This window comes from Barbatula barbatula (assembly GCF_947034865.1).
Source record: "Barbatula barbatula genome assembly, chromosome: 17".
In the NCBI taxonomy this organism is placed as follows: Eukaryota; Metazoa; Chordata; class Actinopteri; order Cypriniformes; family Nemacheilidae; genus Barbatula; species Barbatula barbatula.
The window spans coordinates 3,772,545-3,788,121 of NC_136780.1; the positions used below are offsets into that span (position 1 = coordinate 3,772,545).

Genomic DNA, 15,577 nt, shown 5'->3' on the forward strand with positions numbered 1-15,577 from the left:
GTTGTTTCATTCGAATGAACGTAGCACAACAACAATGAAAATGTGGCAGTTTTATTCAAGACATAGCGTCACTCCGAGGCTGAATCAAAGTTATTCACATCATTTCCTCCACACTTTGTTGTGGCATGACATTTGTTTCATGACATTTGAAATGAATCTAACAAAACCTCATGATGGTCACTCTTTGTTGAAATACAACTGAAAATGGGTTTCTTCACCTCTTAATGCAAGATTCCTTGCCGACCAGCGCTCATTAGCATTCACAGTTATGCAGGACATTACCACAAGCTTTCAAAACAGGTGCAAACTGTTGGTTACATCACAGGGGGCAAGTACGGTTTGTTTCCACACAAACAACGGTTTACCTGGTTCAAGCTCACAGTTATTTCATATGACTCAAACTGCCAGAATACATTCATACATTTCAAATCAGCTTCAAATAACTAAGACAAGAGTCTTGTACCCTTCAAATCTGGAAGTATATTGTTTCTTCAGGTTGCCCATTGAAACTTTATAAACAGATATTTAGATGCATGAATGAATAAATCCCTGTGGCAGTATTTGAATGGAAGACATCAACGCAATATTATGACTAACTGATACACTAGAAATCGTTTCCAACACAACATTCTGAAAAGGTTATGCAATGTTGCACACAAGGTACCCGCTGTGCACCAGACTATGAATATAACCCAAGGCAATTCCTGTTTATCTGTCGGCCGGATATTAGCCAGATATTCTTATGCTTATCTCTTTCTCATCAGATTTCATTTGTAAAAATAAGTCACCCTTGAAAAGTAACTATTGCAATTAAATGATTCATTCCTGAGCCGACAAATAATACTGCACAGACATAACAACATTGGTCCAACCAACAACATGAGTTTGGAGTTAAATACTGCTTGAAACAACAACTTATTTTTACAATTTTGTTTGGTGCTGGCAATGACGGTATTTACACGTCACCTTTAATTAAACAAGTGTTAACACACAACAAAAACATTTCATTCGGTCAGACAGTTTTTATGCAAATGCTCAAATAAAAGCAGAACTCGACCGTATAGCAAAGACTTTCCAAACCCTGTTCTTGGAGGTTCCCCAAAAAACAACATTGTGAATGTCTGTCTTGTCTGCTAAAAAAGGTTTTGGAGTACTCTTCTAATTAAATATAAAAATAAATATGAAATATTTTCATATTTAAATGAAGGAGTTAAATATGCTTTGTTTGATAAAACATCCAGTATCCATTGGGGTGCCTCCAGGAACAGGGTTAGGAACCACTGCAATAATGCCCTTGCACATAAGGCCTCTTATTAAAAACTAAACATTTAATAGTTTTAAAGGAGGGATAGCATTTTCACAAAGTATTGTTCACAAACCAGAAGCTGGTACCCTTTATTGCACTTCAACTCTTATTAAAGATTCATAAGACAAGTGATTCTTTCCAAGACCCTACTGATGTTTGACCTGCAATGCCCAGTGGGTAGTTTGCACCTATCCCTGCATCCATAACTCAACAAGAGGCGCAGTGATGAGGGTCTACCTTTCCCAACCACAGCTATGCACTGTTTACCCAGCCCGACGCATGCTAAATAAAGGGGTGACTCTGAGAATGTTTCATTCCAGAAGATTTAAACTAGCAAACGTGGAAAGCCCAGGCTAGTTCACGACTAAAAGAGGAGTCTCAATTCATCCCTTTATTTCATTTCCTTGACACTGCTATCTTAACCCAGTTTAAAAAAAAGATTTGACACTTATTTAGCTTTAGATTTGGATAATATGTTCTGTGTGAACTGTGTGGCGTAATGTTGTGAAATCGTATACGCAGAATGCTATATGGGAAGCTTTGACATCAGCCGCGATAGGTATTGATTCAAGATTAAAGTCAAGGCTTTGCTGATTCCAGTTCAAGAGTCAAAGCAATAAATACGCTATGTAAACAATACAATACCATAAATATAATTTCGGTGATGAAACATTCACGGCATTTGTCTGTTGATGAAGAATCCCGCTTCACTTATCAACATTAAGGACAAAGGCACATACTTGTAACTCAGTCATCAGCTGTAACAAAGCCAAATAAATCACAGGCAGTATTTTGTGAACTCCAAAGGGATTCAACACCCATGCCAGCAGTAATGTATTCACAGCACTGGAATTTGCCTTAAGGTAGTCAGGGTATGGACGCCACGGTCAAGGCTTCCTCTACATGTTCTGTAAAGGTGGCTCACTCCGGAGTGATAAATAAACCCCAACGTACACTTGCAAGACACATTCATGTGTAAAGAAAGTCGGTTTGGGCACCAGTCAAAACATGTTGTGCAAAACCTCAACTCAACTTCAAGTATGCCGGCATAGAGTAGTTAAAAAGTAAGAAGTCCATTCGGTAAAGGTTAAAGAGTTTCTTCTGGTAAAATGGACTGATGTTGTCAAAGAACTTGGCAGCCATGTCTCCCGTGGTCCTGGTGCTTTTGGAGCTAGTCGGGAATTTGACCTCTCCGTCTGCACCTGCTACCTTCAACACGTAACGTGAATCCTGCGCAAGCGTCTCGTATTTGCCTACCACGTCGTAATGAATAAGACAAGGGTGGCAAAGCGAGTGAACCCGTTCCCAATGTTCATTAAATGGTTCCTCTCTCTGTGTTTGTGGGTCTACTAAATAATACACAAATTCCTCAAAGGAGACATCGTTGCCTTTTTCCAGAGCCTCGAACTGGGGGTCCGCACGATGCCTCCGGATGATTTTGGTTCCGTAGCGTTTATGAAACGCTGTGTTGTAGCTACGGGTGAACTTGTTGCGATAGGCAGAGACGAGTCTTTCGAAAGGCTCACGCACAAAGATGAACTTTAGGTACGTGCGAAGGCGCATGTTGATCTCGGCTGTGGAATACTCAGAGAGCGAACGCAGGTTGCCCGCTACGTGAGCCTCGTTGGCCGGAATGGCAAGTGGCTCGCGGTAGCGGCCGTCGCCTGTTAGCACCATCATCATGCGTTTCCAGTTTGTGCATGCAACTTTAGGGACATAGCAGTACAGTAACTTGTGTTTATCGTCCACTATGAGGTGACGGAGATCCTCTGGGCTGAGCACGCGTCTTTTATGAGTGTGGGTTCGACAGGTTTCCTCCAAGAGTTCCCGTCGGCCCTGTAGAGTGGCCTGAACCACAGAATGATCCAGCTGAAAGACAAAAGTACAAGATAAGGAGTTTGACTCTCAAAATGTCTCAGTGGTTTTGTGTCCATACAATAGAAGTCAATGTACGTTCTTCAAAATATAAATTTTTGAGTTCTGCAGAAGAAATAAACTCAAACAGGTTTGGAACGACAAGAGGGTGTGTAAATGATGAAATAATTCATTTTTTGGGTGAACTACCCCTTTAAGCAATGCAGATAAAGAAATGAAAACTTGCAAATAACAAAAAATCTACAATTAATAAATCAGTGGATAAATCGTTTCTTGAATGAGGCAAACTAAAAAAGAACACCGAAGAGGTGCATAAACATGTTAGCGAAGAAATAACAGTTCAGTGCATTATGCAATGGAACAAACACAGAAAAACAAGTCTTTTTTAATTGGTTAACATCTTTTCACCAGAATCTGGTGGCTGAAACCAAATGCAGGATTTTCGTAACTTCATTTAGGGGAACCAAATTTCGTAACACATGCAGACAAAATGTCTCCGTGTGACACATGACAAGACAGTTGCTCTGTTTTAAGAAAGTCCAAAAAAACACAAAGCAGTTATGGGTGGGAAACGTTTTGCTCAAAGGACGTTTCACAGATGGCTTTGATTTAGAAAAGAATACAACAGAATTTGAATTGGGAAGGTTTTTGTTACAGAGCCCCTTTAAAGGAACACGAAACACTTCCTTATTTCTAATCTCTTTTTTTTCAGAACATATTTTTTGTGTACATTACACATGCCAATTTAAGTTAAGTACAGAAAATCCGTTGGCAAATTTGTAATCAGTAAAGTATAATTTTGTATCTTTATAAAACGATGATGTACGTGTAAATATAAGGTGTGTGAAGTGAGCCGCTGCAGGAATGTGTGAGGTTGTTATTTTAGTAATTCAACTTCCCCAGCAGTTACAAATCTGTCCCTTCAACACCGGAGGAATGCACCATGTCCCTATTTTGGACAAGCACCAAAATAGCCTTCAAAGTATTTTGCCTTTTTTATTGACTGAACAGTTTCTCGAAGCGATCTAAGTACATACCTGATCATTTTCCTGGAGCGTTTGTAGAGGACTTCTTCCTGATTTAATTGGGAAACTGGTTTGAACCAAAACCTGTTCGGAAGCTGCAAACACACCATGAAAAGAAAGGATGAGAAATAGCAAACAAACAAAATAAAGACAGTAAGAGTTTATACAGTGCGATATATAGACATATATTAAAATTTTCTTTTAAATATATATTATTAATATATCATTTTTTTATAATATTTAAGTAAATTAATTTACAAATGCCAGTCATCGTAGAAAAAACATGCAACGGAGATTGTCAATTTCTACACAATACCACCCTAAAAACTTGGAACACCGTAGCAACGCCCTAACAACCACCCAACACATCCTAGCATCGTGCCATTGAGTTAAAATGGGCAACACTACTTGAATTTTGATCAGAAACTGATACAATTTTCTTTATTCATTTATCCTTTCTTATTAAGATATAAAGCTATCAAATAAAAGACCTGTTTATTCTGACCACATAGCTTTCTCTGCCTGATCAGCCATAAAATTCCTCCCTGCATTTACATTCTCTATAGGAACACTGTGTTCTCTTCAGTCCAAGTAAATCTCCCCCTTTACTCCCCTTCCCACCCGACACACACATACACCCCCTCATCACTGCGCAGGGGCCCTCGCCTGCAAACGTAAGTGATTGGTTTTGCACATGTGCCAGCTATGTCAAAGGGATCCTTTAACTGCTCGAAAGAGCACGAGGGCACAATCTAGGAAATCGGTAAGCTGAAAGTGAACAAGTGTGTGAAAGCACAGACGATCTGGTAAAACGAAGATACGTAGGTGCAATGGATCATATAAGAAACCATACGAAGAAAACAGATGATATAGTGGAAAGAAGGAAACGGGGAGGGGGTTGAGTACATATACAGACCGATATGTGTTACTTGAGCGGCGCTGAGCACTTCCCCACTCTTTATATATAGCCATTGTGTATACATATATAAAGTGGTGTAAAGTAATGGTGTTATTAATGGTGTAATAAGTTACAGTACTTAAGTATCTTTCTGGTTTCTTTGTAGTTTTACTGAGTATTAAAGATTTAAGCAACTTTTATTCTCTACTTGACAACATTTATTAAAAGTATATGTACTCTTTACTCATTTTGCCCTATTTTACTGAAGCTTTAGTATTGTCAGTTAGTTGACATTGCTGTTGTTTTATGCAGGAAGAGGACATGACCGCAGCAGGCAATAAAGCCAAGGGCAGCATGTCCAGTGCAATACGAGTTTTGTCATTTTACTTGACATTATTTTATTTATCCGTTTTACTGAAGAGATCTTTTTGAAGAATATTGGTTTCCTTATGAGTACTTGAGCTTAACGGAGACTTGGGTGTTTGTAAAAGACGTAGACGTGCCGATCCGCGGGGATCACAGATCAGCATTATACACATTGTTTTAAGAATGTTTTTTATGGGTACTTTATGGCTATTCAAGGAAAGACCACACATAATCTGTTATACTGTATTGCCATAACACCTGTAATAATGAAATCTAGTGGAGTATGTCATTTCTGCAAACACTAGCAACACCAAACTGACTTTTGCCGAAGTAGTCACAACGCAAAACTCATCTGATTGGTTGAGCCAAATGCTGACACGAAATTTTTACATTTAGGCATTTGGCAGACGCTTTATCCAAAGCGACTTACATTGCAATATCCTATACATTTATACATTGTATTGTAAACGCAATGCTCTTACCGCTGAGCTACAGGAAAGCTCAAAGCCCTTAGCACTGAGCCACGACGACTCAAACAAGTAATATTTATTTTTCCAGGAAAATAACCTAAATTATATATACTAACTTAGAAAGTGCTTATTTTCAGATGAAATATTGAACTTGGATATGAAGACGTAACAGTATCACGGGTAATATTGACAAAAAGGACACGCCCACTTCAACTATCCTTGGAAGATTTGACTGATTCAAGTGTCTTTATTATCTTTTCCAAAACGTTAAACCACTTAATAAAAACATAACATTATAAGAACAAGGGCAGTGCTATGAAACCCCCCAATCCGATGTGCAGGCATAACAGATCTGTCCTTGCAAATCTATGTTTTCCGCAAGACTTTCCTGCAGATGAGAATCATTTTAAGAGGAAGTCATAAACCGTGCGGAAGAGACCGTTACGAGCCGTCTAACCGCAGAACATCTTGAATGACAGTTATTTCCTCTTTTGACTCTGTTTATTTGAGGAACATTACCAGAAAAACTGAGAAAAATTACGGAGTACACCAGAAACAACTAAATGATTTACTACTCTGGTGACGAAGGGCACTAAACAGCTTTCGAAGGTGGGCAACAAAGAGGCCCATTTTTTGACCTTGTTAGTATGCACTATGAGCGAGTTTCCTCAAGTCAACCAAGGCCGGCGGCAGAAAAAACAAAGGTTGTTTGCTGGAATGCTTCACGGGCCCGCAGCCACTTATGCCGGCTTGAGACGGTTTCGTGAGGACATCGCACAAATCAGCAGGCTTTAATCGAAAGTTCGCAAGGTAACGGGGCAGGAAGCCCTCCTGCTGTCCCGCAGCTGATCGCTTACTAATCGAATTCTGCTTGGAGCTCGTGGGGAGAGAGAGTCTTTGTTCAAAGCTGTGGCTTTTGAACTTTTTTCGTTTTACTCCTGAAATTAAAGGATGTATTGACTCGCCTGTCTTCACAGCCGGTGTTCTCACCACTATAGTCTAAATATAATTAGGCTTTGATACTCTATAACGTTTAAACGAATGAAGTATCAGCTTTGGGGAGTATATTCCTCTGGTGACATTTACTAGCTCCCAGGAAATGCTTGAAACAACACATGGATATTTATGCATGAGACATCTTACTTCCTGGATGCTATGATTTAAACAAAACAGGAAATGTATTTAAATGCTCAAGAAAGTTTGTTAATATTAAAAAATATATCAATAAAATAAATGCAAAGTAAATAAAAACAGTGTCAGCAAAAACAATAAATAAAGGCTAAGGCTTTACATGCAGTAAAAAAGAGAACAAAAGATCGCTCTAAAGAGAAGTTAAAGTACATTAGCATAAACACTGTCATATTGTAAAGTCTTGACTAAACATTTCCCGAAAGAAGCTCCCCTTACGAAACAAAAATATATTGGAATGTACCGGCAAATATACTGCAATATTTGAATGAATGCATTATTATATATTAATCAATGGCTAACATTTTTCAATATAGGAAAACGCGCAATCTTTTTTGTATTATTCAATAGTACATACACTACACAAACATTTCAACAAAATGCAACCAAAAGAACACTAATAACCTAAAGAAATGTTAAACTTATCTTTCAGATTTAATTATATATGCAAAACTTTAAAGTAAAATAAATAAAAACAAAACCGGACGTGCTTCTGTGCTTCATTTTGCAAAGTGGTCTATAGGAAAAGAGAAAATAAATTCTCTTTGCATAGGGGCTTGCAAAAATCACATACAGCATAATACATAGCTGAAAAATCATATATAGCATAATACATAGCTTAAAAATCATATATAGCATAATACATAGCTGAAAAATCACATATAGCATAATACATAGCTGAAAAAGCATATATAGCATAATACATAGCTGAAAAATCACATATAGCTGAAAAATCACATATAGCATAATACATAGCTGAAAAATCATATATAGCATAATACATAGCTGAAAAATCATATATAGCATAATACATAGCTGAAAAATCACATATAGCATAATACATAGCTGAAAAAGCATATATAGCATAATACATAGCTGAAAAATCACATATAGCTGAAAAATCACATACAGCATAATACATAGCTGAAAAATCATATATAGCATAATACATAGCTTAAAAATCATATATAGCATAATACATAGCTGAAAAATCACATATAGCATAATACATAGCTGAAAAAGCATATATAGCATAATACATAGCTGAAAAATCACATATAGCATAATACATAGCTGAAAAAGCATATATAGCATAATACATAGGTGAAAGTTGCAATAAGAAGTCAGAAAAAGTTTAGTTGGAAACTCGACGCCTGTCTATGTTCACAGGAATATGTCAGTATTACGTTTTAAATTAATTTGACATTTGGTCTCCTGGTGAAGGTCTTACAAGCTCAAGTTTTCATTTTCTCTTAAGTGTTTTAAGGAAATTGGTTCTTTCATAAAGCGCTCATTTGTCTCAAGACTTTTGGAAAAGTAGAACGGCTTATATGCCATAAAGCAAAATCCGTTACAGAATGAGGAATGTACTTAATCAGAGATTTGGATAGAGTAACATCCACTCTGAGTGGCACGGCGTGTGGAACTATACAGTTCTCCATTCATAGCATGAGCTTACTCCCATAACTATTACATTTTAAGAAGAAAGAAATGTTGAATTGTAGTGCGGGTTGTATATGATATGAGAAGGTGTAGAAAGACCGACTCTCACTTTCTCCTCAGGGAGTCACTCGATCCGATCCCTGACTAACAGTCGTGATTGTTTATACTTTGGGCAGTATTTATTAGAAGGACGTGGTCCTTTTTCCTTTCCAAGTCCTAAAGAGTGAATAAAAACATACTGAAACCAATAAAGTGAACACGCAACAAACTTGTGACGCTCAAGCATTGCTTACTCGGAACGTTGCCGACATCCAAATTCATGACAGGTTGGGCTATCAAACAAACAGATAAAGTCACCTAGCATGATAAAACTAATTAAATCAGACCTCCAGATCTCTGTTTGCTTAAATTACACTTCAAGTTGAGTCTGGGGAGTCCAAAAAGAAGAAAGAGTCGGTGAGAACCTTCCCAATGCCCAAACATTTCACCAGCACCATAAATCAAACCATTCTGTGTACAGTTCCTCGTAAAATATAAAACAGGTCCGCTGGGAAACTTGGCCTTGTATGCAACAGCTCTCAGTGTTATGCAACTTTATGGGTAGCGTAATGGTTGGACAAAACCCTAGCAATGCTGATGATGCTACAACCAAACTTTTGCGTATTTGTGCAAGAACCGGCTGAAAGGACTGACTGATCATTTGTATGTTTGCCCCATAGTATCTAACATCAAACAGACATTAGACTAACCTTTACTTGCTCCCAACAAATCTGTTTCTGTATGAAGTCTCGGATTAGAGCAACTTGGGTGGTCAAAATCAACAAGGTTAATGGAAACCTGTAGTATCCAATCCATCACCACATTTGACTACAACTAGAGTGTTAATGGGTAGAAGACATGTAAATTATTTACCAAAAAGGGAAAATCTTGGCTGCATTAATGCAGGAATTCCACTTCGGACTTCTGACATTGTGTAATGTGACAGGATCACAGACGGCTTTGCTTCAGGGTTTCTGGTGCAAGGGTCCTAATAAAGTTTTCCGACTGGTCCGTGTACGAGCGCTTGTGGTTTGCATGACTACTTAACGATGAGCTCATGTTTTACAGATGTGCTTTACGCTTGTAGTTTACAGAACTAATGCTCACAACTAAGTATGTATACATGAAAGTGTGACAATTTCTTACCTTTACATTTATATTTTGCATTGTGGCATTGACTTTTAATTAAAAAAAAACTTTTCATTGGTCAACATTATCTCTAACACAAGATAACCTACAAGTCAACCTTGAAGGGATAGTTCACCCAAAAATCCCATCCCACATTTACTGCCAAAGTGGGGAAAATGAGCGAGGAAAATAAATAATGTGGGAGTCAATAGGGGATGAGATCTGTTCGGTTACTGACATTCTTCCTAATATTTTCCTTTGTGTTTAGCAGAACAACTAAACGTATAGAGGTTTCTTTCTGAACAATGTGAGGTTGAGTAAATGATGACAGAATTTTTGGGTGAACTAACCCTTTAAGATGGAAATAATCTATTTTTAGCAAAGGTTTTTGCCATTCTGATGTCAATATTTGGTGGCTTAAATACCCAAGTCTCTCTTTAAGTTTTTTAAGCAAATAGTCTACAAATTGTCTCATCTATAATGGTCCATAATTCTCAAAAATGAGCACATAAAAATACAGTAACTATTTTATGTTCTATAAAGAGCCATCACTTCTCCATTTTTTGGGTATTATTGCTTCTGGTTTGCGCATTTTTATTCACACAAATCTAAGATTTTTGGTTTTGACCAGAAAAGTCACATGCATAAATTTGGAATAGCCCAGATGCATAGAGAGTTGATATAAACAGACTGTTGAGCTTCAGCTCACATAAAAGTAGCTGTAAATGATGTGATGAAGAAAGCCTTCCATAGTTTTATAACTACCCTTGAATATGACGTTTTATCAGATCAAACTGTGAGAGAGCTCAGTAAAACTACGCCTGGCTGGTGAGATGTCAAACCAAACAAGTCGAGAAGTGTGACGTGTGGCGCAGTCAGCAGCCCTGCGTCTGCAGAAACTGACGGTGCTCAGATAAGCAGTGACACGTCGTGCACATTCAGCAGACACATCAAACGGGAACGAAAACGTTTTCGGAAGTTGTCTGAAACGATCCTGGGAGACTTAAATGCCAATAAAAATCATTTTAAGAAACAGAGACATTGCTTTTATCAAAACTGACTTACAGCACTGGTATACGTTGAATCTGGGTTTCAACAATCGAACACACAATCTCTTCCAGTCGAGGAAGACAACCCCATTTCGACAAGAACTAACCTGACCACAGTTTAGTCGAAGGACGTGACTAATGTATCCGAGGACCACAAATCTTCAGTTTACTGGAAATGGTTAAAGGAGCTTTCACAACGGTTCTGTGGCTAATATGATTACTCGCTGACCCCCAAGAAAAAGAGAAGAAGCCTCATATGGTTCTCATGGACATACCGCTACAAGTTTATTGGCTGTTTCTCACCAGCCACCCTTTAAAGTTTTAACTTCGGGTAAAGGAGGCATATCAGCAGAAAGGAAGGGGGAAACCAAGAACCAAAAATCTCTCCTATGGTGTATTTGATTACAAACACCTGAATAAATTCTGCATGCGCAAACACAAAAGGATGGATACAAAGCGGCTTTTGTAAAGATGACACGGTAGTCGAAAAGAGTCGTTTTAAAGCAATTATTTAAAGCCTCGATTATGCAACACTCTACTGGCAGTCAAAAGTTCACACTTCACTAAAACGTGTCTTTTGAAAATGAAAATCGTTCTTCCGTGAAGCTTAGTCTTAAAGTGTGAACGTCTTAATTGAATAACTAAATACATCCATTTGTTCAAATGGGTTAGTAAACAGATAGCAAAGTTCAAAACCGTAAAACAGGGTGGCTACTTTGAAGATGCTCAAATATTTAGCAGTTTGTGTTTTTTCATATATTTGATGTGTACACTTTAAAAAGTTAGAACATTATACTGGAGGCGTCCAAATTGTTGACTCCCGTTGTACATATCTGAACTTACTGCACGTCTTCTTGATGTGCGGTACACGTCAGACATCTGTGACCCTGTGACCGCTGAAGATCCGGGTGTACTTTAGTGCATACAATTCTTGCTTACGCTGAGAAACGAGTCAAGAAAGATTTGCAAAGCATAATGCACACAACGGCACCCATGAGTCATCTTAAAACCTGAACTTGGTAGGATCCCTCTATAATCAATTTTAGAGCGATTCAATGTGTGTGTTAAAACATTTATAAACACCTGATCAAGAGAGACAAATGAAAGATCACGTGACGCAGTTAAGCTATTTGCCCCTAGCTGCTTTTACTTTCTGGGTCATTTCCTGAACCAATTTTGAGCAGTACGTACCATAAAGCTCTTGAACTCCACATGGACAAGTCTAGGCAAGAACCAATGGGCCACATATTCAGAGGACGTGTCCTTCGCATTTAATTGGATAAGGGACGGCATCAAAATCTTGGCTGTATAATACAACTTTCACAAAAACACGCTGTATCATCTGAACTTGGCGCAGTGTCTTTTCTGGGCAAAGAGAAAGAGGATTGATTTGCAAAATGAAAAAATAAAGGGCTAAGCTGCCACTTTCCAGACTCTCTCTGTCTGTCATGAAGTATTTGATCTAATCATAACCTACAAGAAGGACATATATACAGGTGGTTTTCATAAACAAAAGTTTACACTGCCATGAATGTAAATCTGCGCCAAAAAGTATACCGACTGACCTCAAATTCTCCCTTCATCTGTAATCTCACCTTTATCTCGCATAAAGCCCCGTCTAGGCGAGGCAACTGTGGGCATCGTGGAAGGGTTTAAAAGGAATGCCCCAGATTCTCTCAGGGGGGTTTTACAAACATTCCAGGGGCACTTTTCCTCACTCTCTGCTTTGTTCCCAGTGGGTTTGAACAGCCTCCATTTGTTCACTTGCTCTAAACAGGCTTAAGTCCACATGTGTGCACTCTTGAGGACAGACTTCTGTCCTTTTAAGTCTGGAACCGTGGGTACGTGGCCTGCCTGTCCACATTGGACAGTGCTGCTTAACTTACCTTGACAAATGTCGGTAATAAAAAAGACACTAAATTACCACATAATGGGTTTTAATCCCGTCGTCGTGGTTGTTAAAAAAGCCAAGTAGCTTCTCATCTGATGTATTAAAACTCAAACCAGGACCGGTTTCTTAACTCTGGTGTGACAGCAGTGATCAAATGATGCTTAGAGTTCAACTCAATCTCCCCTTAAAAGTCCATTCTGTAGTTATTTGGGATGTCTAGACGTGGGAAGAGCCACAAAAGTGTATATCTTTCAATTAACGTGTCGTCACGAACGCATACGATGCTGCTACAGAAATAAACACGTGTGAAACATACTGTCTAAAACAACTTTTTCATTGAAATGAAATATATGAGCCGGTTTTCTGTAGCCTACCAAAACCCTGCAACATTAAAAGCATTAAAAGCAAAAGATCACGACTGCTAGAGAGATCAGAGGAAACTACACGCAAGTGTTTCATTCTGAATGAGTTTTTGCTTGACTCACCTGATCTTGAGATGTTTTGAAAGTATAAAATAAGAATAAAAAAGGACCCGACGCACGTCGCCAGAAACACCCGACCCGCTTTCCGCTTTATCATTCTGATATAACGGACAATGCCCGACTCTCGCCCGGCGACGGAGGTCCGAGAAGGGCTCAACGGTCCTAAAAGCATCTATACGCCGTCTTCATTTTCGACCGAAACAAACTACAGACGATCCAAAGAACCGAACGTAGGAACAGTGTGACTAAGTCAAGTTTTCGCCCAAAGCAACCCGCTCGTCCGCCGGAGAACCGAGCGCTTGTTTCAAACTGGGTGTTGCGCGATTCTTCAACCACCCGAGAAAGTTTAAAGGGCGCGACTCTGTCTCCCCGAGCCCTCGCGCACGTTACAGATAAACTCCATTGATAGTATGTGACTTCTGCTCCGTCACATGTTGCTGTTGTCAGTAGCGCTCAACTTCCCGTAAACATGGAGGGCACAGTATCAAAGTTTGTCTATGACGTAAAGCTCACCCGCATTGAGCGGAACCTGTGGGCGTGCTTGTGACGTCACCACCCGAACGCCTCTGGAGATTCCGAACGTATGGCTTCGTCGTAGCGTGCGCAGGTGAGAGAAATAAACAACTTTAGTGTGTGGCTATGCTTATATTACAGCGATTTTCAGAAACCAAAGAACGATTCATTGAGTTTAAGTAACTGTTAACATTTATTTGTGTCCAATTGTCTAATCATAAGACAATTGTCTAATAAACTACTGCTTATTATGTGTTCATAGCCACATGTACATTATGTTCATAGTATATAGCCATCTGTATATATTGTTCATAGTACATAACTACTGTCATATTTTCATAGCATATACTTACTGTATGGTATATTATTCTGTATTTATTCACTCTGTATATCCTGCACTTGCTAAATGCACTTCTGGTTAGACCTAAACTACATTTCGTTACTCTATACTTGTATATGTGTGATGACAATTAATTTGTATCCAGCGCCGCCGCTCCCACCACGCGAAACACGCGCTGTGCGTAGGGTACCAAGTGCTGAGGGGGCACCAAAAATAGCCTAATGAAAAAAAAATTGTTTTAATCTAATATTATTTCATCAGGCTATAGAAAAATTATTAGGCAGGCAAATTTTAGCCACGTATATGTAAAAAAAAACGGCCGAACAGTCCTATATCAACCCCCCACACCACCACCCGCCCATGTACGGTCCGCGCGGCAGTGCCGGTTGATCGTGCGTGCGCCTGACGCTGTTTGACAGACGGTAGCCTAGGCAATTTATTTGGAAATGGCCCTGAAAAGACAGCAGGAGTCAGAATCAGAGAAAAGAAAGAAGAAGAAACTGCGAGATGATGCCCGTGCATCACTTGCAGGTAAGTCCATGTTTAATCAAATTAAATTCGGGAAATGTGCATGATGTGCTGCTACTGATCGTAATGCGCGTCGAACTTGTGTAACAGAGGCCAGCTAGTGAAGAGCTATGTAGTGTGTAAACCGCACTCCCCGGCCAACAGAGACGCTTTAGCCTGCTCTTTAGAGCGCCCGTCTCACATTCGGACCGACGTCGATTCGAGGCCTGTGTAGAGCGGGGCGAGTAATTTAAATTTCATAATGGAATTATGTTTAGGGCACCAAAATGGCTAGCAGCGGCCCTGTTTGTATCTAATCTAATCGAATCTAAAAAATGTCCATAAATGTTTGGATTAAATGTGTTTTTAGTGCCACCTGGTGGAAACAGTGATTTCTCTGGTCTGAATTAAAGGACTTGATGTAGTCGACTTTGCTTAGGGATTGTATGGTTTGTAGCAAATATAGGCTAAATGTACATGTAACTTTATGGAAACGTGAGTGAAAAGTATTATACAAATTCTGCTCATTTGTTAAGGACAGCCTGTGCTAAATTTTTCCTAACTTGGTTGGACTAGCAATTCATGAGAGGAAACGTATAAAGCGTGGTTTTAATGACACACATTCTATGAAAAGAGTCTATGAAAAACATGGGTGATGTCGATCTTGATTAAGGTCAGAGTCTGGGTCTGATAGAAACAAGTTCACGTTGATTCAAAGTCAAAATGACCCGGACTGCAGCATACAGTAGATGTTTGGGGACACAACCACACTATAACGTTTATATACACAATATAGCAGGTAATAAGAGACTCGAGTGCATTGAATGCAACATTATTCAGGTCACATGGGGATCGAGCGGGTAAACAATGAGCTTTAGGACATTGACTATTGTGTCAATATACTGTATGTGCTTATGCATTGCCAGCCCCACCTCTGCCGTTTCCAATTACATAACCGGTCTGAGTGGAGAGAGAAGGTACTGTATATACTGGAAAACTGCAGCTATATTTGGTTTCAGACCTAGACACTTGCTTCATTCTCAAAACGTCTGGAAGG

At 39.1% G+C, this 15,577-nt stretch overlaps 1 protein-coding gene across 1 annotated transcript; it reads right to left on the reverse strand.

Moving 5' to 3' along the window:
* Positions 1 to 30: 30 nt before the first annotated feature.
* Positions 31 to 13,664, reverse strand: LOC306906463 (carbohydrate sulfotransferase 11). The gene is made up of 3 exons (XM_079477872.1): positions 13,164 to 13,664; positions 4,219 to 4,301; positions 31 to 3,175 (listed from the first exon to the last, which is right to left on the reverse strand). The coding sequence occupies exons 1-3, from the start codon at positions 13,330 to 13,332 to the stop codon at positions 2,330 to 2,332; spliced, it is 1,098 nt and encodes a 365-aa protein (XP_079333998.1). The 5' UTR covers positions 13,333 to 13,664; the 3' UTR covers positions 31 to 2,329.
* Between the last annotated feature and the right edge of the window lie 1,913 nt (positions 13,665 to 15,577).